The sequence below is a fragment of the Meriones unguiculatus genome, chromosome 5 (genome assembly GCF_030254825.1).
Source record: "Meriones unguiculatus strain TT.TT164.6M chromosome 5, Bangor_MerUng_6.1, whole genome shotgun sequence".
Classification (NCBI taxonomy): domain Eukaryota; kingdom Metazoa; phylum Chordata; class Mammalia; order Rodentia; family Muridae; genus Meriones; species Meriones unguiculatus.
The window spans coordinates 41,041,161-41,068,938 of NC_083353.1; the positions used below are offsets into that span (position 1 = coordinate 41,041,161).

At 41.9% G+C, this 27,778-nt stretch overlaps 1 protein-coding gene across 9 annotated transcripts in view; it reads left to right on the plus strand.

Annotated features, from left to right (window-relative positions):
• The window catches only part of Aak1 (AP2 associated kinase 1), a 152,681-nt gene that overhangs the window by 76,684 nt on the left and 48,219 nt on the right, over positions 1-27,778 (plus strand). For all 9 annotated transcript variants that reach the window (XM_060383684.1, XM_060383682.1, XM_060383686.1 and 6 more), the window contains 8 exons: positions 2,596-2,714; positions 9,883-9,991; positions 11,439-11,581; positions 18,063-18,184; positions 19,897-19,978; positions 20,677-20,809; positions 23,708-23,811; positions 25,232-25,311. In XM_060383684.1, the coding sequence (XP_060239667.1) occupies positions 2,596-2,714; positions 9,883-9,991; positions 11,439-11,581; positions 18,063-18,184; positions 19,897-19,978; positions 20,677-20,809; positions 23,708-23,811; positions 25,232-25,311 (892 nt within the window). The remainder of the gene's footprint in view (positions 1-2,595; positions 2,715-9,882; positions 9,992-11,438; positions 11,582-18,062; positions 18,185-19,896; positions 19,979-20,676; positions 20,810-23,707; positions 23,812-25,231; positions 25,312-27,778) is intronic.

Consider the following 27,778-nt stretch of genomic DNA (forward strand, 5'->3'; position numbering starts at 1 on the left):
GTGAAGACATACTTATTTGCCCATTTAATTCAGCAGAGATGTCAGATTTTGCCTTGTTAAATGAAGAGGTATCGTATGGCTTTTTGTCGTGATAGATGAAGTGGAAGAAACCAGTTTTTGGACAATCAGGAGAATGACACCACTCCAGGTTCTGCCCTCAACTAGCTGTGAGACTCCTAAAGCATCTCTCTGTTTCTTTACCCACAAAACAGGTTTTTTTCGGGGGCTTCATGCTTCTTTATGGGTGATACTCTGCCAAGTCTATAGCTGAAAGAAATTATAAAGTATTCAAAATATCGAGCAAAATAAATATCTTCTTGAACTGTATATAAAACAATTATGAATATAAATGGAGGCTTTGAAATTTGTGCACTACTTTCTCCAATTCTATTAAACTATGAGATACACCATAGTTCTAACAATTTTGGAGTGGGAATAAGAGATAAGTGGTGCTACGGGATATGTATGTGCTACTAGACAAAATCTGATGCATATTTCTTGCATTTAATTTATGTTGTATCTCTTTAAAATTGTATATTCTAAAGATATGCATGTTGGAATTTAGGAATTGTACGCTGAGTATGGTGGTTCAAACTTGATAATCCTGGTAGCTGCCAGGGCAGAGGCAGGAGAGCCAGCACAAGGCCAGCCAAGGCCACATGAGACCCTACCTCAGAAGACAGGAGTAATTTAGGAAGAAATAGGGATAGAGAGGAAGAGAAAAAAGACTTCATTTTTGATTTTTTTTTAAATAAATACTCAATTGGTGTGGTTGTGTATGCCTTAGTCCCAGCACTTAGCACTTACATGGCAGAGGCAGGCAGAGCTCTGTGAATTGAGGCTAGCCTTGTCTGCAGAGTTCCAGAACAGCCAGTGCTACATACAGGAGCCCTCTCTCAAAAAACAAAAAATAAAAAGTAAGTACTGAAAAATTCTACATTTAAAATTGATAATGGAACAGTTTAATACATTCTAAGAAAATAAAAGCTGTTATTTTGGATGAAAATTAATAGAGACATAGTGGTTGCTATTACAGATTCAGTGGGAAATCTCTGTGTTTATCTGAACATTAAGAATGTAGTTGTAGGGGCTGGAGAGATGGCTCAGAGCATCTTAAGAGCACTGCTTGCTCTTCCAGAGGTCCTGAGTTCAATTCCCAGCAACCACATGGTGGCTCACAGCCATCTATAATAGAATCTGGTGCCCTCTTCTGCCATGCAGGTGTACATGCAAACAGAATACTATATAATAATAAATAAATAAATAAATGTTAAAAAAAAAGAACGTAGTTGTAGTGGCAGGCAATAGAGACACGTAATCTCTCATACATCTTGATTACAATGTGGATTTGGATTCATTTGAGTCCATTAACATTTTTACAGAATGATATATGTGTTTATGAAAATAAGATACAGTACTTTATGAGTAAGGCTCTAGTGGCTGCAAGGAAGAGATCCCTACTCGGGGTAGCTCACATAGTTACTATAAAGCCAGTAAGTGCTAGGGGCACTAGCAGACAGGCACTGAAGTGTCACTCAGCCTCAGGGTAGCCCAAATGGTTCCAGTGGATTCTGAATCCTGATTCCCAGAGGCCTACGATCTCTGTATTGGCTGGTAAAGTTGGTTTCTACCAACTTTTCAAATGCTGCTAGTTCAATACTATATAATATCCTCAGCCCAAGTTGTCATACTGATGACTTCTCTCTGTGTTCACTTCTATCCAATTTGTGCCAACTGTATGCACAGAATAAATTAGTGATGTTTTTGCTACACAGGATCAATGTGCAGGGTCTTTGAGCTAAGTGATGAAGGTATGCTAGGCAGGCAGTTGGGCTGTGTGTTCCATTGAACTGCTGCTTCCTCCAAGACTTTGACCCGCCACTATCTGACCCTCTTAACAAAGGCAGCACACCTCAGACTAGTGCTTCAGGGGTGAGGTAGAAGTTAGGAGTTCTAAGACTAAGACTATGTAGAACTCCAAGACTGAATTAATTTAGGACATTTGAGAATTCCAGCTAAAGTTATATAAACGTGTGTTAGTGAATTGCAAACTGTCTTTGGATAAAGGAAAGAAGGGTGTTGCTCAGTGAGTCCTGATGTCCCACTATGAGCAGCTCACTCACAGTGGGTCTCATACTCACCAGCATGTGCAATGACAGGGTGTGGGAGTCCTGATGGTCTCCTCTTACACCTGAATGGGAGGTGGAATGAGAAGGGGAAGAAGAAAGGAAAAGGAGATTTCTGAAATAAGTTGACAGCTTATTGATGTATATGTTAGCAAGTGCTAGAAGAATTTTCTAGCCTCTCTTAGAAGAAAGAACTAGGCATAATTTAAAACAAAACAAAACAAACACCTACAATAACAACAAACCCTTGTAGCTTCTTCAGAAGGTAGTTGCTCTTTCTTGATTCTGGGTTAGAGGTTCTCTGACTCAGGCTGAAAGTTCCAAGAGTGTAAGAATGCTCTAGGCAGGGACACCTTGAAGACTGCCTAATAGCAATGTCAGTGCCACGAGAGGCGATGGCAGCAGCCTGGGGTTCTGACTGACTTTGCACATTACTCTAAAGAGCTTCTCCGTGTGTGCTTCTTCACAGGTGGATTCGCTCTCGTCTTTCTGGTGAGAACAAGCAATGGGGTGAAGTGTGCCTTGAAGCGTATGTTTGTCAACAATGAGCATGACCTCCAGGTGTGCAAGAGGGAGATCCAGATCATGGTGAGGCTCTGTGCTTGTCACTGCTGCTTTTTCTTCTTCTTTTGGAATCTCTACATGTTTTTAAAGTAGTGTTTCTATTCATTTCTTGAAAATTTAATATATGTTTTGATCATAGTCATTTCCTTACCCCAACTCTTCCCAGATCCTCCCCCACCTCTCCACTCATCCAACTTTTTGTGTTCTCTGTGTTAAAACCCACGGAGTTCAGTTTTGTTTTGGCTAGGTACACCTAGGTGTGGAGCCTGCCCTGCAGTGTGTCTGCTATACCAGGTGCCACACCATTGACGAGAACTGACTTTCCCTCTTTCAGGAGTAAACAAATTCCAGAAGCTCCTCAGCTAGGGGTGGGCTTCATGTCTGCCTCCCCTCCTTCATGCTGGCTCGAGCTTTTGCAGGTCTCGTGATAAAAGTTCATGTGTGCATTTGCCCTGCTGGGGAAAACACAGGTATCCTGTGCTGCCTTAGGAGAGTCACTGGACAGAGGCTGACACCCTTCCTTGAGCTGGCAGCAAGATACACAAAGTAGGACCAACAACCAGTGTACAGGTCTCTGTTCCTGCCTCGATCACCCTCAAGTGGACACTGAGGGAAAAGGAGATTATTGGGGGGAGCTGACCAGTTTCATTGAGAAAATAAATTTGGATTTGGGAAAAGCATTTACTCTGGAAAGTCTAAGGTTCTGGGAGCTATTTTCTCTTTCTGCCTTTCATCAGTTACCAGTCCCTTGTTCTGGTCTGGTCGCCAACCCCCTGAGCCCTTTTGTAGCCAGTGAACATGTCCTGACACAACTTTACAGTTTTTGCAGTTTTTTCCAGATGGAGTGATTTCCTTTGTTTTGGCTAAAATGACAATACTTCATAAGACGTTGTGATTCCATTTATAAAAATTCATAAATAGGCAGAATTCATTGTGGCATTAAAGGCAGAAAATAATTATTTGGGTTGGGAAATGGGCCAGAAAATGGTACTATTGGAGCCTGATATTTCGTGTAGTGCTCACAGAATATATATGTAACTGTCAGAACTCAAACACATTAAGATATGTATCTTTTGATTTTGTACATTATAACTTAATTTAAAAAAACAAAGAAACTAGCTGGGTGCGGTGGAGCACACCTGTATTCCCAGCTCTCAGGGAGGCAGAGGCAGGTGGATCACTGTGAGTTCGAGGCCAGCCTGATCCAGGACAGCCAAGGCTACACAGAGAAACCCTGTCTCAACCAAAACAAAAGAAAACAAATAACCAAACCTGTCTCAAAACAAAACCTGTCTCAAATAAAACAAATAAGCAAGCCAAAGAAACTTAACTAGGAGACAAGGCTCAGCACTTAAGAACATGAGCTGTTCTAAAAGACCTGGGTTTGATTCCCAGCATGCGTCACAACTACCAGTATGGCTCTGGCTTCAGCGAATCCATGGCCTCTGGCCTCCCAGAGCACCTGCACGTTCATGCACATAGGTACACAGAGACGCACAATTACAAATAAAACGTCATTAAAAACTTTCTAATTTGTGTGGATGTATTAAAGAGTCTGTATCAGAAGTACATACTGGTATGTTTATGAGGAAATGGTGTGTTATGTGAAAACAGTAACTGAATTTAAAAGATTGACCATGGCTTGATAATCAGAGCAAAGTGATGACTTGTTGAGAGCTTGATAGTTGTTACTTGTTTTCGCTTCTGTTCAACATAGCATATAATAGAAACCTTCAAATATGTACATTGTTATTTTTGGTATTTTCACAGTTTTTGTTTATACCAATTATATTGCTTCACCTGTTACATTTTAGGCAGTTCTGGCATCACAATGCAAGTTATTTAAGACCAGAAACTTAATAGTTTGACATACTGCTTAACGTGAAGAAAATATTCAATAAGCAGGTGAAATGAATGTTTGCAAAGCGGCAGAAGCAGGTCCATATGTTTACCTAGAGGTGATTCTTTGGACTGTAGATATTAAAGCCTTGGGAAAAAGCAGAAATAAAAATTGGGTGTGGTGAGAGCCTAAAACTAAAAGTATTTGGGAATGGCCTAATACTGCAGCACCAACCAGCTAACCCCCAAGGCTCAAGACCACATGGATCTGTCTGCAGTCGGTCTAAGGTACTCTGCTTGCCCTGTCTCCTACACATAGGAGGTCCCTGGATATTTCTCACTGTCCTTACCTCTTCTTTCTCTGTTGTCTTCTTCCTTCCTCTTCTCTTCCCCATCTTAACACCCCTTGCCTCCATCCTGCTTAATGCTTGCTCAACTGTGCCACACTTAATTTCCTATCTCTGCTGCTGTTTTTTTCTTCTTTCTAGAATGCCCTTCCCATTCTTCTGCTTATGTTAGAAAAGCAATTTCATTCTTTCCCTTTCTCCCAGTCATTTGGAAACATGAGGGCTTGCTTTGTGCTAGTGGAAAAACCAAAAGACATAGTCCTGAAAACTCACAAATATTGGCTCCAGTTAGCTTAGTTGTCTGAGATCAAGTATTGGTCCTGTAATGCATTAACTATGACAGTTTGGGCGGCTGAAGAGAGGCTTAGAGGATAAGAGCACAGAGTGCTCTTCCAAAGGTCCTAAGTTCAATTCCCAATAACCATATGGTGGCTCACAACCATCTATAATGAGATCTGGTGCATTCTTCTTCCCTGTAGGCCTCCATGCAGGAAGAACACTGTAGACATAATGAATAAATAATTTTTAAAAAATTCTCTTAAAAAAACTATGACAGTTTGTTTTTGTTTTTAATTTATTTTTTATTCTTTCAAAGTTAAGTCAACTAGGCAGCAAGACAACATCAATCAGGACCACACCATACTCCTGTGCCATCTGAGGTTCCAGGGATCCTCATGGTAGTTGATTCTTTGAATGCACTTACCAAACCAGGTTAATTATTTGTTTTTAGTTCACTTCGGGCATTGTTCCCATGGGATGTGAGGATTTAGTTGTTTTCACCCTGCAGGATTCCTATCCTTGGTATCAGCTTTAGTCTTATCATGCATTCATTGGAATGCCAGGCAGTTTTGGCAGTACGTTGGCTGTGGTAGCTTTGATTTTCACATTGCTGTGGGAGGAAACGGCTTACTGCATCCCCAGCTGGACTGTAAGCATGGCCACTTTCCCATAGGGCTGCTCTCACTTGGACTTGTATCTGATCCTCCTTGCTCAGCATTGTGATCCCAGAATGTCCTCCATTATGCAAGTTATGTTTTAGATATGAATCTAGCTAGTGTTCTGCCGTAACACTCAGAGGACTTGGACTGGGTTCTTAACTGGTGATGACTTTTAGCTGGGGTTTTCTGGAACCAGCTTGTTCCTGTTGTGGAATTCCATGGGCTCCTCTGCCTTGGCTTCACTCTTGGTCAGCCTCCCCATCCCTCTTTCTGCTTCACCCCCTCCTTCTGTGGAGGAGCTCACCCAAAAGCTTCCTCACTTGAATTGTGCTTTTTGGTGTCAAATTAAAGACGTTTTTGTTTAGCCCTCAATTCTGAAGATTTTTTTCTATTTTTTTTCTCTAAAATTTTATAGTTTTACACTTTATGTTTGTCTATGAGCCATTTTTAGATCTCTTTTACATGAACTGTGAGACTTTTGTTGAAGTTCTGGTTTTTGCTTATGGATGGCAAATTGTTTTAGCACCAGTTCTGAAAAAGATAACCTCTGCCCTGCTGGGTGTTAACTGTCACCCGAACTGCACTTGTCACTTAGTGGTCTACATAACAAGGCTCTAGGCTTGACCCCCCCGACCCCCAGCACTACCTTCAGAAACCTAAATTGTGGGGGTCCCAAACTAGGCCTTTTTCTGTTCTTTTATCAATTGTATGTGCATTTTTCCACCAATGTCTTTTAGTCTTACTATAGCTATATAGTAAATCAATCTCTCTGTCTGTGTCTCTGTGTCTCTCTCTCTCTGAGACAGAGTCCCAAGATCCTTGAACTTCTGATCCTTCTGCTTCCATCCACCAAATTGTGGTTTTATAGATGTATGCTACCACACCCAACTACCAAACAAGGTTCTCTCATATTTTCCCCAGAGTGATTTACACTGAGTAAAAGCAACTTGAGGAATAAAGGATTTATTTCATCTTACACTTTCAGGTCACAGTGCATAGAAAAGAGGTCAGACCAGAAACCTGGAAGTGGGAACTGAGGCAGAGACCATGGAGGACCACTGCTGACTGGCTTGCTCTCAAGCTTATATTCTGCTAGCTTTCTGTACAGCCCAGACCCACCTGTCTAGGAATAGTGCTGCCCACAGTGGGCTGCCCATCCCACCTCCCATCAAGCAGTCAAAAAGTTCTCCAGAGATATGCCCATGGTCCAGTCTGATACAGAAGATTCTGCACTTGAGGTTCCTTCTTGCTGGGTAACTTTAGTTTGTGTCAACTTGACAGTAAAAACTAAGTAGTTGTGGAAAGGGGGTTAATGTAGGTGTGGGAAAGAGAAGGGGATCTTGGACTTCTTAGGTGGCAGAAGCTCAACACGGTCTCTACCAGACTGAGGGCCAGTCCAGTTTTCTTTACGTCCTACTAGGGCTGTAGTGCTTGTTTGTCTATGATTAAATACCCTACAAGAGTTAGAAAAGAGATGTAGGGTCATGAAGAAGTGAAAGGAAGAGCAAAAGAAAACCACACCACACACCCCTTACCAAAGTAAAATAAACTTTTCACAGTTATTAGAATGGCCTTTGTTCATCTTTAAGAAACTCCAGTCAATCCCAGCACTTGGGGAGGCAGAGGCAGGCAGATCACTGAGTTCTAGGCCAGCCTGGTCTACAAAGCAAGTCCAGGACAGCCAAGGCTACACAGATAAATCTTATCTCAAAACAAACAAGCAAGCAAACAAAAAAGGGTCGGTTGGCCTCTTGCTCATGCATGCTCTTGTGTGTGTGTGTGTGTGTGTGTGTGTGTGTGTGTGTGTGTGTTCTCTCTGTCTGTCTATCTATCTATCTATCTATCTATCTATCTATCTATCTATGCACGTAATTTTTAAAAAGAAGTTTCCCTGCAGTTCTTCCTACTTTTGGACTGTGTGAATAAAGTGAGTTTTAGAGAGGTCCATAATAAGATTGAAAAGTAGGAAGAAAGGTAGGGTTGGAATGCTTTCTGTGTTATAAAGCTTGAGCTCTAGAGCCTGCCTTTCAGGCTCTTTATCTCTCTCTGACCCGTGGCCCATGGAAGGTGCACTGAGGTTTTTGCTCATCAAGTTTCTTTCTCATCCTATTTTAAAGATGAATTTGTTCTGTGCCAGAAGCATAGCTCTGAACCCGCTTGAATTCCCTTTTTCTTCATCGTTAGTGCAGTGTACAGCCACTACCTTTGCCCTCCCCTCACCTTTGCAGGAAATAACTCACTCTGTAGTCCTCCCCTTAGCACAGTGATTCTCAATCTATGGGTCATGACCCCTTTGGAAGTTGAATGACCCTTTCACAGGGGTCCCCTAAGACCATCAGAAAACACAGATATTTACATTATAACTCATAACAGTATCATACAGAGTAGCAACAAAAATAATTTTACGGTTGGGGTCACCACAACATGAAGAACTGTATTAAAGAGTCACAGCTTATGAAGATTGAGAACCACTGCTCTAACATATCCCTAACTTCCCTCTGACCTGTAGGATGGTCTCAACCAGCTGCCACTCCCCAGTGTGGTTTCCATAACTCCTGGCAGTTCTTCCTCTGAGGCAGCCCCTTCTTTACACAGATGTGAGAGAGGAATCCACAGACACTGCTCAACTCAATCTATTCTCATCCCATCTCTTCTCCAAAATTTTTCACACATAAGTCTCCAGAAGTTTCCCATGGGCATATATCTACCACTGTCTGTTTTTCCTGGGGTCTGCTATTCTGTGTCAGCAGTGCCTTTTACTGCACTATGCAGAGGAAGCGCAATGAGCTTCACTGTTGATGTTGAGGGTTCAAGTGTTTACCTGATACTTTGAGGGTGCTTCTTGTGATAACTTTGACATTTTGAGCATTGGAAGTTGCCCTTAGGGTAATCAAGAGCAGTTTTTCCATGAACTTTGAGAAGCCGAGCCAGCTTTCCAGGAGCAATTCCACTCTCTCACTGGACCGCTCCAGTGAGTCAAACACACTCATAAGCTTGAGACAAAAACTCATAGAACCATGTATTTCTCTACACCTGCCCCTACGTCTTTAAAACAAAAGTAAAATAATGTAGTACAATTAATTTACAAATCTTAATTTTACTTTACATTTGTATAAAAATCATAATTCCAGTTTTCTCATGTTTTCTTTCCCCAACTTAGTTTTTAATGACCTTAACTTGCAGCAGCAGCAGCAGCATCTGCAGTGTGGACTAACTGTTTTAACATCATCACCGTAGATATCTGCTCTGTGGACCAAGGTGTGAGGGTATTTCCAGTGCCTGCGTGGTGCTAAGTAGGTACCTGTTGGAGTGATGTGATCCCATGAGCAGCAGCCCTGAGAGCTGATAAGCAATTCAGCTGGTGCTACATCTTCTATCCCAGTTGGCCATCTGGAAAGGCTTAATTATGAGTGAAACATTGGGTCTAGATGCTATTGTAGTCTCTTCAGAGCTGGCAAAGCAGTTTTTCTTTTCATATATTTCCTAAAGGGAAACTGTTAAAAGTCAAGTTGGAGCATGTTCAGAAATATACCCTCTTTCCTTTATGAATCTGTGCAGGCTACCCAACCAAAGCCTCATGATTCCTTTGTTCAAGGCAGACATTGCTCTGTTAAATGCTGCAGATAGTAAATCTTCTACACCCTGTTCCCACACACAAACACACACACACAACAGTAAAATGCAAGCTGAATTCAGTTTTGTCCCCACAAACAGGATGTATTAAACGTTTCCATGCATAAGTAGTTGTTGGTTTTTCTCCTCTGCGGTATTTCTGGATGTTATAGGGTTCCGTGTGTCTGATTTAGGTGGAGCACTACCGCAGTGAGCAAGTGGGTGTTCTGTGTGGGTCCTCGCTCTGGAGAGTGCTGGGCTTTAGTCGGACAGTGGAATTGCTGTTGGAGATCCGACTTGGTTTCCCAGAGACCACTGGAAACTATCACTCTCCCTTTTCCATGCTATTGGTGTTGTCTCTGTGTTACATTGTCTGTGCTGATGGAACCAACTAGTTAATTCTTCCTCTGCTATGTGTCTATAACTGACTATGTACTTCTCCACTTTTGTTCACAGAGGGACCTATCAGGGCACAAGAACATTGTGGGCTACATTGACTCTAGTATCAACAATGTGAGCAGTGGTGACGTATGGGAAGTTCTCATTCTCATGGACTTCTGCAGAGGTATGTGTTGACCATCCTGAAGCTCTTGCTTCTGGCACTTTAATGATCAAGGACATGGGGATCGTTGCACTTACTATCCATTGCACCCTGAAGATAATGTTCTGGATTCACAGATAGGAATGCTAATGCCGTCCATTGCTGCTCTTGGTTATTTTCATGACTGCAAGGGCTATGGTCCAAAGGATTGAAAGCAATAGGTAATTCTAGACCCTACCTTCGTTAGGCGTAGAAATATTTGGCTGTGTGTATAAATGAGACCACGTGAAAATAAGAAAGAATGTGTTTTTTTTTAAAATGAGGGTTTAACAAACATATAATAGAAAATAAATATAATAAAAGCCCAAATCAGATCTTACAGAAACTGCAGCTTCCCCACCCTTCACTCTCCACTCAAGCTGCTGCCCTCCTGTGATGGAGTGAAAGAATCCTATTTGTCTATGAAAGTGACCCTCTTCTTGCTCTAGGGCTGTGACATCCAGTAAAGCATTCAGATGCTCCTGCTTTCAACTGTAAATAGATGAAAGCTTGAAGGTTCATCCATTTATCTTGAGAAATCCAGACTGTAGCACAAATGTTTTGGGAGTTGATAATATCCCATTCACCTATTGTTTGGAGACTTGACTCCCTTGGCCTAGGCAGCTGACAGTTTAAGTTTGGGTCATCGCCTTAGTGTTTGCTGCCCTGTTTTGTGATTGCCCTTAGTCCCACTAACATTTTCTGACTTTAAAGATAATGTCCATAAATTGTATCTTATCCTGTAAATGTGATATTAACTTTGGCCTTTGTTGACTATTGATCTGTTTTTATAAAATGCCACCAAATTTGAACTTGACAGTTTATTCCCTTTTGACCATTCCTTTTTTTTCATAGGTGTTTTTTTTTTTTTTTTTTTTTTTTTTTTTTTTTTTAGATGCCAGGCAATAGGATGATTCAAGTCTGGATAATTTTGTAAGATTTGTTAGCAGTCTTTTGTCACCAGAGAGAAAAATGTTGCTATAGCATTTCCCAGGCCGAGCCAGAGAGCCCGAGCTCCCTCAGAGTTCAAGATTTCAGAATGGGCACAGCACCATCTTCTTCCAGCTCCCTGTATCTGTTGTGCTGTCTAATTCTTGCTGAAAGATATGGCAGAGCCTGTGGACTCGGCTCCTACACCATGGCGACATGACTGACTAGCAGGCAGCAATAGCTGACTGTGATGTCAGTTCTGCTTTTAATCTTGAGGATACAATGAGGGCAGCTCACATCTGTGTGCTTAAATAATCTGGGTTTGATGCATCAGAGGAGACACTGGGTCGTAAGAAAACAAATCCCAAGCAGAGACTGGAGACTTGGGGTTTAGTGATGGCTTGGCCAGTGATCAGCTTTTGTCTGGACAGCTGTTGGGGCCTTGATCAAAGTAATAAATCTGCCTGTTAAATAACCTTTTCCTTGCTCTGTCTTGTCCCAGGAGGCCAGGTAGTAAACCTGATGAACCAGCGTCTCCAGACAGGCTTTACAGAGAATGAAGTTCTGCAGATATTCTGTGACACCTGCGAGGCTGTTGCCCGCCTGCATCAGTGCAAAACTCCTATTATCCACCGGGACCTGAAGGTAATGGACCGGCTGCTTTGTGGAGTGTGCTTTCACTGAGGGTTTCTGTATGTCTTAGGGATGGAGTATGTACTGCGAGGGACGGAAAGAAGTTTAAGACAGTTTCTAATGCTGAGCTCACATTGAAGTTGGGGAGAGAAAATAGAAAGAAAAGGTACAATACAGATATCAACTTGGTTAACTAGCTTCCAGAATTTTTTTAAAATTTTAAATGCCTGAACTCATGTGTTCATATTTTTTATTACTATATTCCTAAGTTTTTAATGGTCTTCAAAAATACTGTTAGTTTAAGTATAACTAATGATGCTTACAGACACACAGAGTTGTTGTCATACTAAGCATTGTACACAGGGCCTTGCACAAGCGAGGCAAGTACTGTACCACTGAATTATATCCCCAGCCTGTTTTCATAGTTTGAACAATTCCCTAATTACTTTTAACAATTGATCCTGATTACCATCACTTTGCCCTGTGTCTTTTATAGTGAAGAGACATGACAGCATTTGCAGATTAAAATTGGCACCTGGTTAGGGTTGAGCTTAGCATTTATTGAACACAAACTGTTTGCTACTGAACTTTATGCATACTTTCTTCTTAGACATTCTCCATTACGTTTTCCAGGTGAGGAAACTAAGTAGCAGAGAGGCTGTGAGTCCTGCCCAAGTTCTTATGAATAGGAAACAGTAGTGTCAGAATTTAAGTCCAGCTCTTTGTGTGAGATTTCATAGGACTTCCTGCCTGTATACCACCATGTGGGTGAGGGCAGCAGAAATATAAGAACATAGGGAAATTGCTTGATATTGCTAAATGCAAAGGACACTGTTTAGTTCTTGTCTTAGTCCCCCTGCAATGTTTGACTCCTTCAGTTCCCTGTCTTCCCTGGACCTCCGGGGTGTCATGTTTTCTCCAGCCTTTCCTGCCCAATCTCCTTAGCGTGTTCCTCAGATTATTTGACCTCTCTGAGCTGTGGTTCTGTCCTCTCTAAAATGTAGATAGCCAGTGTCTACTGTGAATTGTGTGAGCCTGGGCTAGCCTGGGTGGGGTCTGTTTATTCACAGGCAAAACTGAAGAAAGCCCCTCTTGCCCAGCCTAGCTGACATGCTGCCTCTTTCCAGTTCCATGTAGGATATGAACTCAATATGTTCCTAGTCCTTAGGCTGTTTATGTCCTGAGAAAAATCACAATGGAAGTACTGTGCTGTGGAAAAGTTCCCTTTAGATGTACTGTAATGCTGCAATTACTTCCTGTCAGTTTTAATTTTCATTTCTTTGAGGGAAGAGAAAGGTCATCATTACAAACCATGGGGTCAGATCTGGGAGATCAGCTATACCAGCCTGACCTGTTTCCCACTGCAGAGTCTGTGCCAGAGAAAACATGACTGCTGTTCCCTCAGCTAATTAAGTTAGCAAATCAGAATAGAGACAGAGCTGGGTTTTCCTATTTCTTTTTTTTTTTAATGTGCTTTGTTATGTTAAATTGTGATAGTAGTCCATGCACTTAAGAAAGGGAAGAAAGAATTCAGAATGAACAAATGTATTAAGGCTAAAAAATCATAGATATCACCTTTTTTATTTTTATCACAAAAGGGACTTTGATCTCGTGGAGTATGGTAGGGTAAGGCTTTTATCCTAAGTTTAGAAACACAGGTTTGAAGGCATGTTCTTCCAACCTTCCACATTTCTCAGAGGTATTGCTTTCCCTGAAATGCCTCAGTGGCAAGCTGTTTGGTGTTGTATTGAGGTGAAATGAGGCCACTGAGAAGTAGCTTTCCAGGCCCCTTTGCAAAGGCCACGTGCAGAATTTGTTAGTGACAATTTGAGTAAGGCTCTTAAGCTGTCAGGCTTAAGTAGTGAGCAGTAATGAGCAGTGGTGTGTTGTTTGACTCTGAAGTGTCAGCCACAGGCTCGTGTTCTGAATGCCTTTTCACCGGCTGGTAGGGCCTTGCAGAGGTAGGGCCTCTCTGACAGAGTAGATTCTTGGGATAGCCTTGTAGCGGTTATAGCCTGCTCCCTGCTCCAGCCTTTCTCTGCTTCCTGGTTAGTTCACTGAAATATGATTCGTGATACCATGCCTTCCCCTCTGGGACAGATGGAAACACCCTGAAACAATGAACCAAGACCAATTTTTCCTCCCTTAAGTTGTCTCTGTCAGATGCTTTAGTCTCAGCAGCATGAAAGCAACTAATGCAAATGGCAACCAGGCCTGCATCCTCAAGCAGTCTGCCAGTACTTAGAGCCGTGTGAATGCTAGTTGGCTCTCTCCCTTACTAATCTCTTGCTGCTTGTTCCCTCCCTCATACCCCTAGTTATTATCACTTAACCTTGCTTGGATCTGCTCTAGTCTCTCATGCCCTGTCCTCATTGTTTTCTGTCTTGTTCTCTCTCTTCTACAAAGCTGACTTTCCAAAAATGGATGTTTTCTTGAGCTCCTAAACTAAAAAATCCTAAATGCCTCCTTAGTAGTCTTCCTCACTCTCTGTCTGTACTCTGCTCCCTTCTTTCTCTCTCACCCATCTAAACTGCCTGTGCTTATTAACTGCATGTTTCACATCAGCATGGTGGCTGAGTATGTTCTAAGTATTTTCAACTGTAATTATTTTCTAATACCAACTTGGACTTTAAGTGCCACAAGAGATTGGATTTTATTTTTCTATAGCCTTATCCCTATACCTAGAAGAGTACTTGGCATATTGTAGGAATTCAAACACATTTCTTTCATAAGTGAATGGTAGTAATAGCTTACATTCTTTGACATATATATATATATATATATATATATATATATCTTGCTTTCATTGTAACTGTGATGGAAATATTAACAGCCCCATTTCACAGATGAGAAAAAAGAGACTTGCAGGTTTACCTAAGGCCAAATATCAAAAATACTCTTGAAGTCTTCACCCCAAGTCCAGCGTCTTGTTGAGTGCCTTGATGGTGATGATGATGGAGAATAGCCAACAGTGGCTAGGCTGGCCTGGGAGGTTTTCACAGGTCACGCTGAAAAGGGGTGGGAGAACGCATCATGCCAACCAACAATTTTACCTTCAGAGTTTCTGACCCTGCCTCCAATGGGCAAAGTAGCAAGAACAGGCTGTCATTCATGTCAGCCACAGTGTGCCTCATCTTACTTTGCTTTCTTTCCCAGATAGTGACTTTTAATGCTGTGACTACCATGCTACTTACTATGAACTAACTTTTCTGTTTTCTAGATAGAAGTTCATTCCATATTAGAAGTATAGAATCTGACTTGCAAAGGGAGAAGACACATAAACTAGGAGAAGTATGATTTCACATCAGTCCTATAAGGTACATCAGGCCAGGGAGAAAACCTATTTCTAACCAATGCTGAGTAAGTGATTTCACAGAATTGAAGGACGCCTGCTGAGGGCACAGCACTCAGCTAGGAGCTGCGAGGGATTCATAGGTTAATGTAGCACCCTGACTCAAAGGTTTTGTGCTGTAGGGAAGGAAAACATAAATATGCCAGTAGCCTATCGTTTGTCTTTGCTACTTTGTGGGTTCTTCTTTTTCCTAACCTTTATTCCCAACCCCACCCGCACTCACCCCCTATCACTACATAGGAGAGAAAGAAGGAGAGAGGAAAGAGGAGGGGGGAGGAGGGAGAGATCCTTGAATCTAATTTCCTTCTTCTTGTTTCTTCTTTGAACAGAAGTACTAACAAACCATAACCAACCCCCCTGAACGACCAACAACTATCAACCCCGCCTCTTAGGGCTCCAGCATTTATATGCCCTCTAAAAAGTTCTCAGAATTCCAAATGTCACACAATTGCAGAAACTCTCTGTAGCTGATGCCACACCTCTGCTAGAGCAGATGATAGTCAGCTGCTGCAGACAGTCAGAAGAAGCCCCATATCCCCACACTTGGGATTAAAAAATGAAAACATATCCTTATAATATTTCTGTGTTTATTAAAGAAACCAAAACTCCAGAATCGTCACTATAGTAGTCAGCTACAAATCCATAGAAGAATTCTCAAACTTTGCCAGCAGAAGGGCAGATATGAATGTTTTGGGCATGCTAGCCGTAGAGTCTCATGGAATTGTTCAGCTCTTCCATCAGAGAAAGGCAGCATAGCCAGATTTCATTGCTGTGACAGGTACCTGAGAAACAAAAGGAAGAAAAATTATTTTGGTTTGCATTTAGGAGTTTTCAGGCCAGGTTCATCTACCCCATTGCTTTGGGCCTGAAGTGAAGCAGCCATGTAGGAACATGGGAAGCAGAGTGGAACAGGAAGGGACTGGGGACCAGACAGAACCTTTAAGGTCACCCATCTCATTACCCACTTCCTAAAAGGCCATTCAGCTGTAAACTCAGGTGTAGAGCAGTTAACTAACGAAGCCAGCGCTTTTATGATCCAGTCACCTGTGAATGAATGGGTGTACTAGGTGAGGACCAAACTTTCAACACTTTTGGTGGGCACTCTGCACACGGACTGAAACATGTAGACGGCAGGGTAATTAACCTGTGGACATGACAAGGTTTGTCCTAAAGGCCTTTTGAGCATTCTCCTATGGGCAGCAAATTGTATGTGTGTTTAGGGTAGTCGTGGAAGGTTTCATGAGCAAAGTTTCAAGAACTGCTGAGATTTGGCTGAGTGAGCAGTAGAGTGAAAAAACAGATTAGATAGTACAAAGCAAGCATAGGCAACCCGGAACAAACACATGTGGCTAAGAGTGACAGCTGACTTCTTGTTGACCTGATTTCCATTCTAGGGGCATTTCTGCATGCAGTGAGTTAAGGAAGTCTGCCCATAAACCTAGTCCCATGTCCGTCATGGCTCAGAGATAGAAGTGGACATGGAGTCTTGAATAATCTGCTTCTGACCTTGCTGCACTAGCAGCAATGGAGCTGTCTGTCTTTTCCTAGTGTTAGATTGCTTAGGTTCACTTCTAGCTCTGCTGCTTGTTAGCCATGTCACAGTATTGACTGAATTACCCCAAGCCTCACTTTTTCCAGCTCTAAGATGGGAGTTGTAATCCATGCTCTGTGCTGCGTAATACTGGCAATAGTCACTGCTTAATAATAGTCACTGGTAAATAATCTGCAGAATCAGTTTGCAGCAAAGATTTCAAATCGTCAGAATTAGCAAATATAGACTAAAAATACACTTCATTTAGTTTTCAGAAGAATTAAGAGAAGAATTTAGATATACCTGTAGGAGCAAGAGAAGCAGTAGGATGTGGTTGTCTGGCCCCTGTCTTAGCTGGAGCATGAATGGTGTGCACGTGTGCATGGCCAACAGATTAGGAAGGGTGTCTCCTTTTTTTCTTGACAGTTTCTGTACCAAAACAATAGTGTGGTTGGGCAGAGAAGACTCCAGCTGTGACTGAGAGATGCTTGTCTTTGAAGAGTTTACAGTCTTTTTGCCTTTATTTTTTCAAGGTGGTTAGTCTGTGGGGAATGAGGAAAAAGACCATAGAATCTACAGTCTTCAGGGCCTAGCAAGGGCCTTTATTTTGCCTCCATATTATGCCAGGCATAACGAGAACTGTCTTCCCGAATGCCAATCAACTCAGTTCCCCAGAACAAGAGCTCATCAGTGTATCTTGAGAATGTTGTGCCCAGTGTTTGGTTCCTACTGAGGCCAGAAGAAGGTGTTAGATCTCCTGGAACTGAAGTTACAGATGGTTGTGAACCATCATGAGTGAGGGGAATCGGACAGGGGTCCTCTGCAAGAGCAGTGAGTGCTCATGGGTGCTGAGCCATCTCTCTTGCCTGTGCCCATTGTTTTGGAGTTCTTTTCACTGGCATAAAGGTTCCTCTAGGTCTTGGTCCTTATAAGCTCCACTGAGTTAAAGCTCTTAACTTAGTGCCTGAAGACTTGTTTAAAAATTAAAACAAAAACAAAAACCCTCGAATACGATTCTAAGAGAAGCTGCTCATTTATCACCATGCATTTTGTCACTTTGAGAAGTAACTAAATAGAAAAACATCAGTTCTGAAAGTCTTAATCTAATGTAATAAAAACATTATTGTACCCACTTAAAAGTGAAGTGATTTGCAGCATGGAAAATGAAACACTGAAGGAAAAGTGGGGAAATGGTATTTTTCTGAGTTGGGTCCTTGGGAGGCTTCTATAAGGTGGCTTTCATACTTGAGTTTGAAAGCAAATGATTATTTGATAGTTGGATAAGAGTCTGGGGTCATGGAAAGCATGCTAAACTGAAAGTTGAGCAAGAGTTTCAAAGTATGATCACTATTACCTCAGAGGTGCAATGTGATGGCTGTAGCTGGCTAGCCTTGAAGATAGGGCTGTGGCTTACCCAACAGTGCAGTTCCTCTGTCTGACCCTCTTCCTGCATTTTACCCTGTTCCCTTGCATGTCTTTGCTGAGGAATAACTTCTCTGTGCAAACTACTAAGACTGTAAAGATGAAACCTTTTATTATGTGACTGTGAAGCTAGCTTTTCCCATTACTAAGTGGCATCTTGGATTGGGTGATTTGGGAATGTTTTTCAGGTTGAAAATATCCTCTTGCATGACCGAGGCCACTATGTCTTGTGTGACTTTGGAAGTGCCACCAACAAATTCCAGAATCCACAGGCCGAGGGAGTCAATGCAGTAGAAGATGAAATTAAGAAGTAAGCCTTTTCTCCTTTCCTGGAGTTCTGTCCATTGTCAGATGAGCACATTCCTTTGGGTGAATGTGAATGTGAGCACATTGCTTTGGGTGAAACAGAGTGGGAAGAAAATGGTGCAGGCCAGCTATCCTTTATCCCAAAGCAAACTGTTCACTGTTGGGTTGTTTGCCTGTACCTGAAGGCTGAGGAGGGAAGACTGACTGGTGGACTGACACAGGAGAGTCTTAAGCCTTTCTCAAAGCTGTGGTTGCTAAACACACATATTTTAATTTACAGTGCCACACACCCATACAAAGATGAGTGGCTGCTGGAGAGGGTGGGGAAGGTATGAAACATCCCCGTAATCCCAGCAACTCAGAAGCTGAGGCAAGAGGATTCTAAATTCAAGGCTGGCCTGGCCTACATAGCAAGACCCTGTCTCAAAAACAAAAGGAAGACTAAAGGCTAAATGATGGTCCATACTCACTGAAGTATCATGATATTTTCAAGGGAAGTCAACAACTGTGGTATTATGGATCAGATAAGTGTCTGTTTTTTATTGAGCCGTAAATTGCTCCCTACTCTATCTCATGAGAAACTCAACCACTCTGTAGTGGATTTTATGTTAAATAGAGCAACTGAAGCCCCTATAGTTACTGAACCAGTGACCTGACAGGAAGTCTCTATAGATGTTGACTCCTGTAGGAACCTCATGCCACAATGTTGGGTTTTCTCAGGTACAGTACACACAGTGTGGCTTCTAGTAAATTAGCTATACAACGTGTACTTGAAGATGGTGAGCCTCTATCACCTTGTGCATCACTCAGGTAACCGTGCCTAAGGCAAGACCACTTCTGGTCCAAGGCCCTGATAGACACTCAGAGAACTCCCCCTGAGGGGAGACACCAGAGCAGCATAGTTGAGTGTTCAGTAACACTAGATAGTCACTTGAAGCAAGTGCTCACACCCCTGTTTTCTTGAGTCAAAGATAAGAATACTGCTACTTTAGCCTCGTGATCGTGATGCTGGAAGGACGGCACAGTGCATCAAATGCTTGCCATGCGAATGTGAGGACTAGAGTTTGGATCCTTAGCACCCATTTAGAAAGGTCTGGTTGAGCATGAGGGCTGTCTGTAATCCCAGCACTTGGGAGGTGGAGATAGGAAATCCCTAGAATAAGCTGGATTGCTAGACTCATCATCAGCAAATATCAAGAAACAAAGTATAAGGGAATGAAGGTAGACACTCAATATCAACTTCTGTTCTCCACACATAAGCGCACATGGGAACATGCACTACATACAATACCTCTTCCCAGAAAAGAACACATGAAATCGCTACCCCAGCCAGGGCTCGCTTTCAGAATCCCCTACTTGTGTTGTTTCTCTGAGTCTCATGTTAAGGGCTTACTATTTTAAAAACTAATCAGCAAAATACAGTATAAGACTACAACTTATAGGAGAAATTTTTGTCATTTGAGGACCCCAAAAAGCGTGCTTTTAGGACTTTATTTAATGTATTTATGTCTGAATTCCCCAGTGTCGTAGGAGTAGGTCTGCTGGGAGAGGATGTGATGACATCATTATAACACTTTAGCTGTACTAACATTTAATTTGCTCTTCTGCAGATTGCTGTCAGAGAATTGGATTCTAGCAATGTAAAAAAAATTGTTCCTCCTTGATTTTAATTATAGCACTGATGTATTTAACAAAACATGGATCTCTTGATTGTAGATACACAACGTTGTCCTATCGAGCCCCAGAAATGGTCAACTTGTACAGTGGCAAAATCATCACTACGAAGGCAGACATTTGGGTATGTGTCAACTAAGCTATCCACACCCCAGATGGCAGAAGGCCTTGGCTGGAGTCCAAGGAGTAAGCCAGGAGTGAGTGCAGAGCCTTGCCCCCTGTTGATGGTCATCTTTCAATTTTATTTTATTACTTTATGTGTATGTGTGTTTTGCCTGCGTTAATGTCACACATAACATGTGTGTGCGGTGTCCTCAGAGGATAGTATTGGATACCCTGGAACTGGGGCTGCTAATGGTTGTGAGCCACCATGTGCATACTGGAAATTGAATTTAGGTCCTCTAGAGGAACAGCAAGTGCTCTTAACCAGTGAGCCACCTCTCTAGCCCCTGATGCTGATTTTGATGTGAGGGGACAGTCATGGTCTCTTAGAATATGGAGAAGAAAAAAAAAAAAAAAAAAAAAAAAAAAAACAAAGAAAGAGAGAAACAAACAAAAACACCTCACCTACTTGAGTGTACTAGCATGTTGTTCCAGGGCTTTTCATTTCTATGGTATACTTCTAAAGAGCAAACCCAGTGGGATAGTTTTCTGATCATGCATAAAAATGTAACTCTGGGTCTAAGTTAAAGAGTCACATAGGTTATAATTCTATGTAGGTCTTTTCTGCTGGTAAATGTAGATGGTACTGGTCTCTCTTAGCAGATCACTGGCTTTACAGTAAATACACCACTAGTTGCAATCTACTTTCTTATTTTTTAGGCTCTTGGCTGTTTGTTGTATAAATTATGCTACTTCACTTTGCCATTTGGGGAGAGCCAGGTGGCAATCTGTGACGGAAGCTTCACAGTCCCCGACAACTCCCGGTATTCACAAGACATGCACTGCCTTATCAGTGAGTATTCTAAGTTTCCAGTTTCATGTTTTGTTTATTTCTAATCATTAGGAATGGATCGGAGGGTAAAGAGATTAAATTGCATGCACAAGACTGAATGCAGTGATAAATCATTTGATACTGTTGGGAACATTGGTAGCATCATAGTGTTCACTTTGAGAAGTTGTTTTTTTTTTTGCTAGAAAACTAAACTCCACTTCACAACTGAGCCAGCCACACAAGTGGATCTGGTAGTTGTGCTCTGAGCAGCGTGATGCTGCTGTGTTCTGCTGCAGTCTGTGCGAGAGCTCAGAGTCCAGCTGACTCACATCAAGGGCTTAAGAAAGCCATCTCTGCAAAGCTGGAAGCAGCTCAAGTGAACATGATTGCAGTACTGGAATGAATGTGTAATTAAGACCATGTAACTCCATGGAGCCAGGTTTTTCCTCTCATTTAGTTATCACTGGATTTTTACAACAAGCATCTAAATTGAGTGTTTTATTTAAAATTCTAAAGATTTTCCTCTTTTTGTGTTATCATAGCCAGCATATGTACTAACATCCATTAACCAGATGGTAGAAAAGTAAGCTTTGTACCAGAACTTGTACTAAAATGCTAAAGAAACAGATTTTTTTTTTAATTCATCTTTAAAATGCTGGTCAAGACATTTAGTAGCTAAGTTTGAAAAAGCATTGCAAACCATAAATCCTGAGCTACCCAGTTTGAGTCCTGGGCAGAGAAAGTACTGAGAGAAAGAGAAGTGAGATAGACTGTCTGAACTGTGTTGAGGCCTATCTACACCTCACCTGATTCCCAAAACCTGGAGTTTTGGTGGGCATTTATTTATTTACTTACTTATTTATTTACTTGCTTGCTTAATTATTTATATTTCTTTGAGACAAGGTCTTACTATGTAGACCAGGCTGGCCTCGAACTCACAGAGATCTTCTTACCTCTGCCTTCTTCATACTGAGACTAAAGTCATATGCCACCAAGTCTGTCAAAACCTGTAGACTTTAAGAGTCATTGTTCCTATTACACACAAGAGGAAACAGAATGACTTACTCAAGTTGACAATGTTCTGGCAGAACCACAACTGTCCTTTTCATTTTGACACTTTTATCAATGAGCAGGAGGATAGGGTATTTAAACGATAACAATATGATGGGGGCTGGAGAGATGGCTTGGTGGTTTAGGGCACTGGCTGTTCTTGCAAAAGACCTGGCACTCGCATGATGGCTCATAACCACCTATAAAATAAGTGTATCTAACCCAGTGATGGTGACTCACACCTTTATAAAGAAGACAGGATAAGAACATGGTCCTTAAGAGTGTCAGATTGTTTTCAGAGGCAAAGCAGGGTGTCTGTACTAGGACTGCAGACATATGTAAGGAAGTGTGGAAGGAGGTATGAGAGAAGAGCTGATCTCCATGTTATTGATACCTTTTTTTTTTTTTTGCTATTTTTAATATCTGCATCAATGAATTCATATTGAAAAAAAAATCAGCTCTTTATGTGACTGTAGCACTGACACATTTTCTAGACCCTATTTAGTGTGCAAGCTATTTGACAATTCTCAACTTACAGTTTTCAAATTCAGCCTCTTGTTGCCTCCCCCAACCCTTTCCCCAGACCATTCATTGTTCTTCCTCGTTTTCTTTTGGTGGTATTGCCATCCAAGCCTGGATAGGTAACAGAAGATTTTCTTTGGCTCTGAAAGAGCAAGAAAGGGGGAAGAATCAGTGATGACCTAGGCTGCAGTGATTTTTCTTTTGAGTTTCTACTGTTTTTATCAGTTGTCTTGGTTCTCATCATTGTCACCATAGTACGTACAGACGCTGACAGATTACGGCTTGGTACGTTGCCCCAGTTTCCTACCTTTTTCCATCTTCTAGTGCATCCTTACCATGGCTCATTCCTAGAACTTGTCACCTTCTGGTTGAACTTGTCACTCCTGTCTTGTTGAATAAACTTGAGTGGCTTGCCAGTGATTCCACAATTAGGCCCTGCTTCTTAGCACAGTATTTAAGGTCTTTTGTATTCTTTTTCTGTCCCACACAGGTAGCCATCTTGGTACCTTGTCTTTTGGGTTCCTGTTTCTAGGTGGCAGTGTTCATTTTCTGGCCTTTGTCTAAGGTGCCTTTGTTCACAGTGTCCTCTCACCTGGACTGCATCTTCCTTTACACTCCCATGACTAACTTTTGTCCCATCTCTTTGCAAGGCTACTTGAAGCTCCAGCCTTACAGATCTTCTGAACTTAGTGTACAGGTCATTCGTTACTTCAGCAGTAAACCACCTTTGCTCATTTTTGCATGTATTTACACATGTGCTTGTATCTTCTCAAAGGTTTCTCCTGAGGAATTTCCAGTGTCAGAGATGCTTGAAGGACCTGGAAAGAGACAGGCAGTTTATAGATCTGAGTATGTTAACTGCATAATTTTCCTCCAACCAAAAACTAGCTTATATATCTCCAAGAGTAGTAAGTAAATTTGTGAGTTTGTTTTATAGACTCGAGACAGACCCATGGATTGTCTGCCACCAGACCCTGAGTTCATGAAGTTTAAATTTGCTTGTATTTGTCAACAGTCATTTGTTAACAGACGAAATAAGCTAGGAAACCAGATGCAAGACCATGACACCTACTAAGTCTTAGACTGTGAAACTGCTTACTTTTGTGTCGAGAGGGAGAGCCCCTGATAGTCCAGGCACAGGGTATGAGCCTTAGTAGCTTTGCTTCAGCTTGATGAGTTGATTTCCTTGTTTCCCTTGCTAGAAAATGGGCTAATTGAACTGCCTGACTTTTCTGAGAACTGAAGCTTAAAACACAACCCAACTTTGGTAGTAGAAAAGTTCAGTTATGTAGCTGATACAACAACTGTTAGAATATTATGAAGTAAGCTCATGTATGCTTGTTTTAGGATATATGTTGGAACCAGACCCTGACAAAAGGCCAGATATTTACCAGGTTTCTTACTTCTCATTTAAACTACTCAAGAAAGAGTGCCCAGTTCCAAATGTACAGGTATGTGAATGGTGCTTCTTAAAACTGATTTATAATTGTTAAGGATGTTTTTATTTGTTCTTTGAGAATTTCATGTGTATATACAATACATTTTGATTATATCCATCCTGATTCCTCCCTCCAACTTCCCTAGGAACCTTTCTAACCCATCTCTTCCCAAGTTCCTTCCCTTCCCTTCCCTTCCCTTCCCTTCCCTTCCCTTCCCTTCCCTTCCCTTCCCTTCCCTTCCCTTCCCCTTCCCCTTCCCCTTCCCCTTCCCCTTCCCTTTCTTTTCCCTTCCCTTCCCTTTCTTTTCCCTTCCCTTTCTTTTCCCTTTCTCTCTCTTTCTCTCTCTCTCTCTCTCTTTTTCTTTCTATGTCCTGCTGAATCCAATTAGTTCCGCCCATATGCCCACAGGTATGGGGCTATCCACCTGAGCACTGGCTGTCTACTGTCGTTACATTTACAAAGAGAAATGGCTCTCCTTCAACAGGCATCAACTGCCCATGGTTCTTGAGTGAAATGTGGGGCCTCATGAGTCCCTGGAATTTTGATTAACTTGATCTTGGGCAGGTCTTGTGCATATAACCACAGCTGCCATGAGTTCAAGTACTATTTAAAGGAAATGAACCTCATCAAATTGTTATTTTGAGTCATTATGGGTGTTAATCTCTGAATTCAATGAATATTAATGTCCCTTGCTTTACTCTCTTAGGACATTCAAGCAAAGCAGCTACTATAAAAAGAATACAATTTTCCCATGGAATTTAATTGTGAAACTGAGACAACTACCCTGAAAAATAACACCCCCTCCTCCCATGCCTGGGGATTGAGCTCTGAGCAGAGTCCAAGTCCTTGCACAGCTCACCCAGAGCATTATGTCTGTTGTGTTTCCTTTGAGTGATCAGGTGCCTTGCTTCTTGAGGCAAGGTTCTGTTCTCCCTGCTGCACTCTCTCTCTTCTTGGGCATTTTGCTTCCTTGATGCATCTCTGCATTTGTTACCTCTAACAGGGAATTGAGGTCCAGGAAGTCATGTTAGAAGACCCCCAATGCTACTTCCATTAGTTCTAGTCAGACTTGTTTTTCCTTGTTTGCAAATTTTTTTTTTTTTTCTTTAGACAAGGTTTCTCTGTTTAGCCTTGGCTGTCCTGGACTCACTTTGTAGAACAGGCTGGCCTCAAACTCAAAGCAATCTGCCTGCTTCTGCTTCCCAGAGTTCTGGGATTACAGGCTCCTTGTCTGGAATTTTAATTTTTATTTTATGTTTTAAAATAGGGTCCTACTGTATAGCCCAGACTGACATTGATTTTGTGATCCTCCTGCCTCAACCTTTCAAGTCCTGGGATTTCTTCCATAGGCCATCATACCTAGCCTCAGGCTGCTTATTCTTTACAGAGAAATCCATATACTTTTTTTTTCTTCTTTCTTTCAACTTTTTAGAACTCTCCCATTCCTGCAAAACTTCCTGAACCAGTGAAAGCCAGTGAGGCAGCTGTGAAAAAGACACAGCCAAAGGCCAGGTAAGGAATGCCCTCAAGAGCTTGCGTTGTGCTTGGTACCAGCTGCAGTGGATGTGCCTACTGTTGGAGTCCTGTGTGATTGTGAGTAGAGACTGCCTGGATCAGAAAAGCAAGCTCTGCCTCCCTATGCAGAAACTGTTCTTTGAGAATGCTGAGAGAGATGAAATAAAATTCTGGGATCTACATTTGAAAAGAATCAAGAACCTCACAGATGTGACCTTTGCATGGCAAAGGTCAGGACTTTCTGAGATGAGGCAATGACAGACTTTAAGGGTTACTGGTAGAGAATTGTCTAACCTGTTTTTGAGCTGGTGGGTAGCTATGTTTATCCTCTACATTCCTTCCTTCTCTGGCTGTAGCCATATTTGGAAAGTGCAGTTGAAATGACAGTCCATGAACAGCAAAAGATCCTCTCAGGTCTTAGCTAATCACACTGGAATCACCTAGGGTCTTCCAAAAACGAATTAAACAAGTAAAGGAAGACGCCCAAGTCAGAAAGGCAGGGAGTGGGCAATTGAGTTCATGTCAGAGACAGCCCCTGCTTCCCTTACTCGGGAACCCACATGGAGACAGATGTTTATGGGCTACATCTGAGCAGGGGGTCTAGGTCCTCTCCATGACTTGGTTGGTGCATCAGTCTTTGCAGGCTCCTGTGGGCCCAGATTTTTTGGCTTTGTTGGTCGAATAGAAGGACTCTTAACTACTGAGCCACCCCTACAGCCCCTAGACAGTCCATTATGACAGCTAGTTTTAACCAAGTTTAAGTTCTATCTGTATGTGGAAAACCACTGCCCCAACCATTACCCAGAGGGCATTCTGGAAGTCCTGTGTTTGGTGAAACAGTCTCAAGATAGAATCAGCTTGAGGAATGCTGTTTTCTATACAGGCGTTTCAGTAGCAGTCACTCTGCACATTGACACATGGACAGAAATTTGTCTGTTCCTAGATTTGGTCAGTGTGTTGTGTGTTTAGAACTTATTTGTCCGTCCACCAAGCAGCTTTTAATCTTTTTTTTTTTTTTTTTTTTTTTAAGACAGGGTTTCTCTGTGCAGCATTGGCTATCCCGGACTCCCTTTGTAGACTCAAACTCACAGACATCCATGTGCCACCTTGCCTGGCTGGTTTTTAATCTTTTTATTGGAGACATTTAATAACATTTATACTGAGTATACATGAATTATTTCTAAGGAAAAAAGGTTTTATTTCCCTCTGATTTATTCAATGACCTCACTTGTCACTCAAGAGTGTATTATTCAGGGACCAGAGACTGGGGAGGTAGCCCAATTATTATTTTTTTTTTATTGAAAATTTATACAATATATTCTGGTTACAGTGTCCCCTCTCCCATCTTCTGAGTTGCTCTCCGCCTCCCTACCCATCCAACTGCACAACTACTTTCTCTATGCCTTTAGGAACAAATTTGGCAAGTTTAAAAAAAGAAAGAAAACTGAGAAAGCACAAATAAACACATATATGCACATACACAAAACAAAACCCATAAAAACACAAAATTGGAAACCATAATTAATATACAAGCAAAAGACTAGTAAGATTAAAAAAAATAGCCCAAAGAAATGTGAGAAAAAAAAAACTGTACGAAAACACCATTGAGTTTATTCTGTTTTGGTTATCTTCTGGGCCATGGCACCTACCCTTAAATGTAGTCTATATGCTCAGAGAGGCTTCATTGGAGAACACTAATTTTTCCTTTGCAAGTGGTTGTCAGTTGGAGATAGCATCTTGCTTAGGGATGGGAGATCATGTGCAAGTACTTTCCTGTCTCAGTGCTGGGACTCCATCTGGCTTGAACCTGTGCAGAGTCTGTATATGTGGCCACAGCTTCTGTGATTTTATATGTTTGTCAGGCCTGTTGTTTCTGGAAGACACGTTTCCTTGGTGCCCTCCTTCCCCTGTGGCTTTTATAATCCTTCCACCTCTTCTTCTGCATAGCTCCCTGAACTCTGACATCCATTTAGGACTGAGTGTCCCAAAGTCTTACTCTCTTTACATTGTCCAGTTGTGGGTATCTGTATTAGTTCCCATCTACTACAGCAAGAGGAAGCTTCTCTGGTGATGGCTGGACACTGATCTATGGTTATAGCAGAAAAATTGTACTTGATTTTTCCCTAGGCCAATGGCCTGTCTAGTGTAAGGTTTGGTCACCTGAGCAGTGTCAGGCCTGTGTTCTGCCTCCTCGAGTGAGCCTTAAATCCACAGTGTTTGTGCCACTGCTGTCCCAGTGTGTCATGCACGTGCAGGCAGGCCATTATTGTAAACTGCAGGTTTTTAGCTGGGCGGGTGGTCATGAGCTCCCTTGGTTTGTGCTTGTCTTAAATGTCCTTATTTGGGGCTGGGGAGATGGTCTAGTGGGTGAGATCCTTGCCATGTAAAAGCTGGTACAGTAGGTGCTGTGCCTGTACTTCTCACATGCACCAGCCAGGAGATGGGAGGCACACATAGGAGAGCT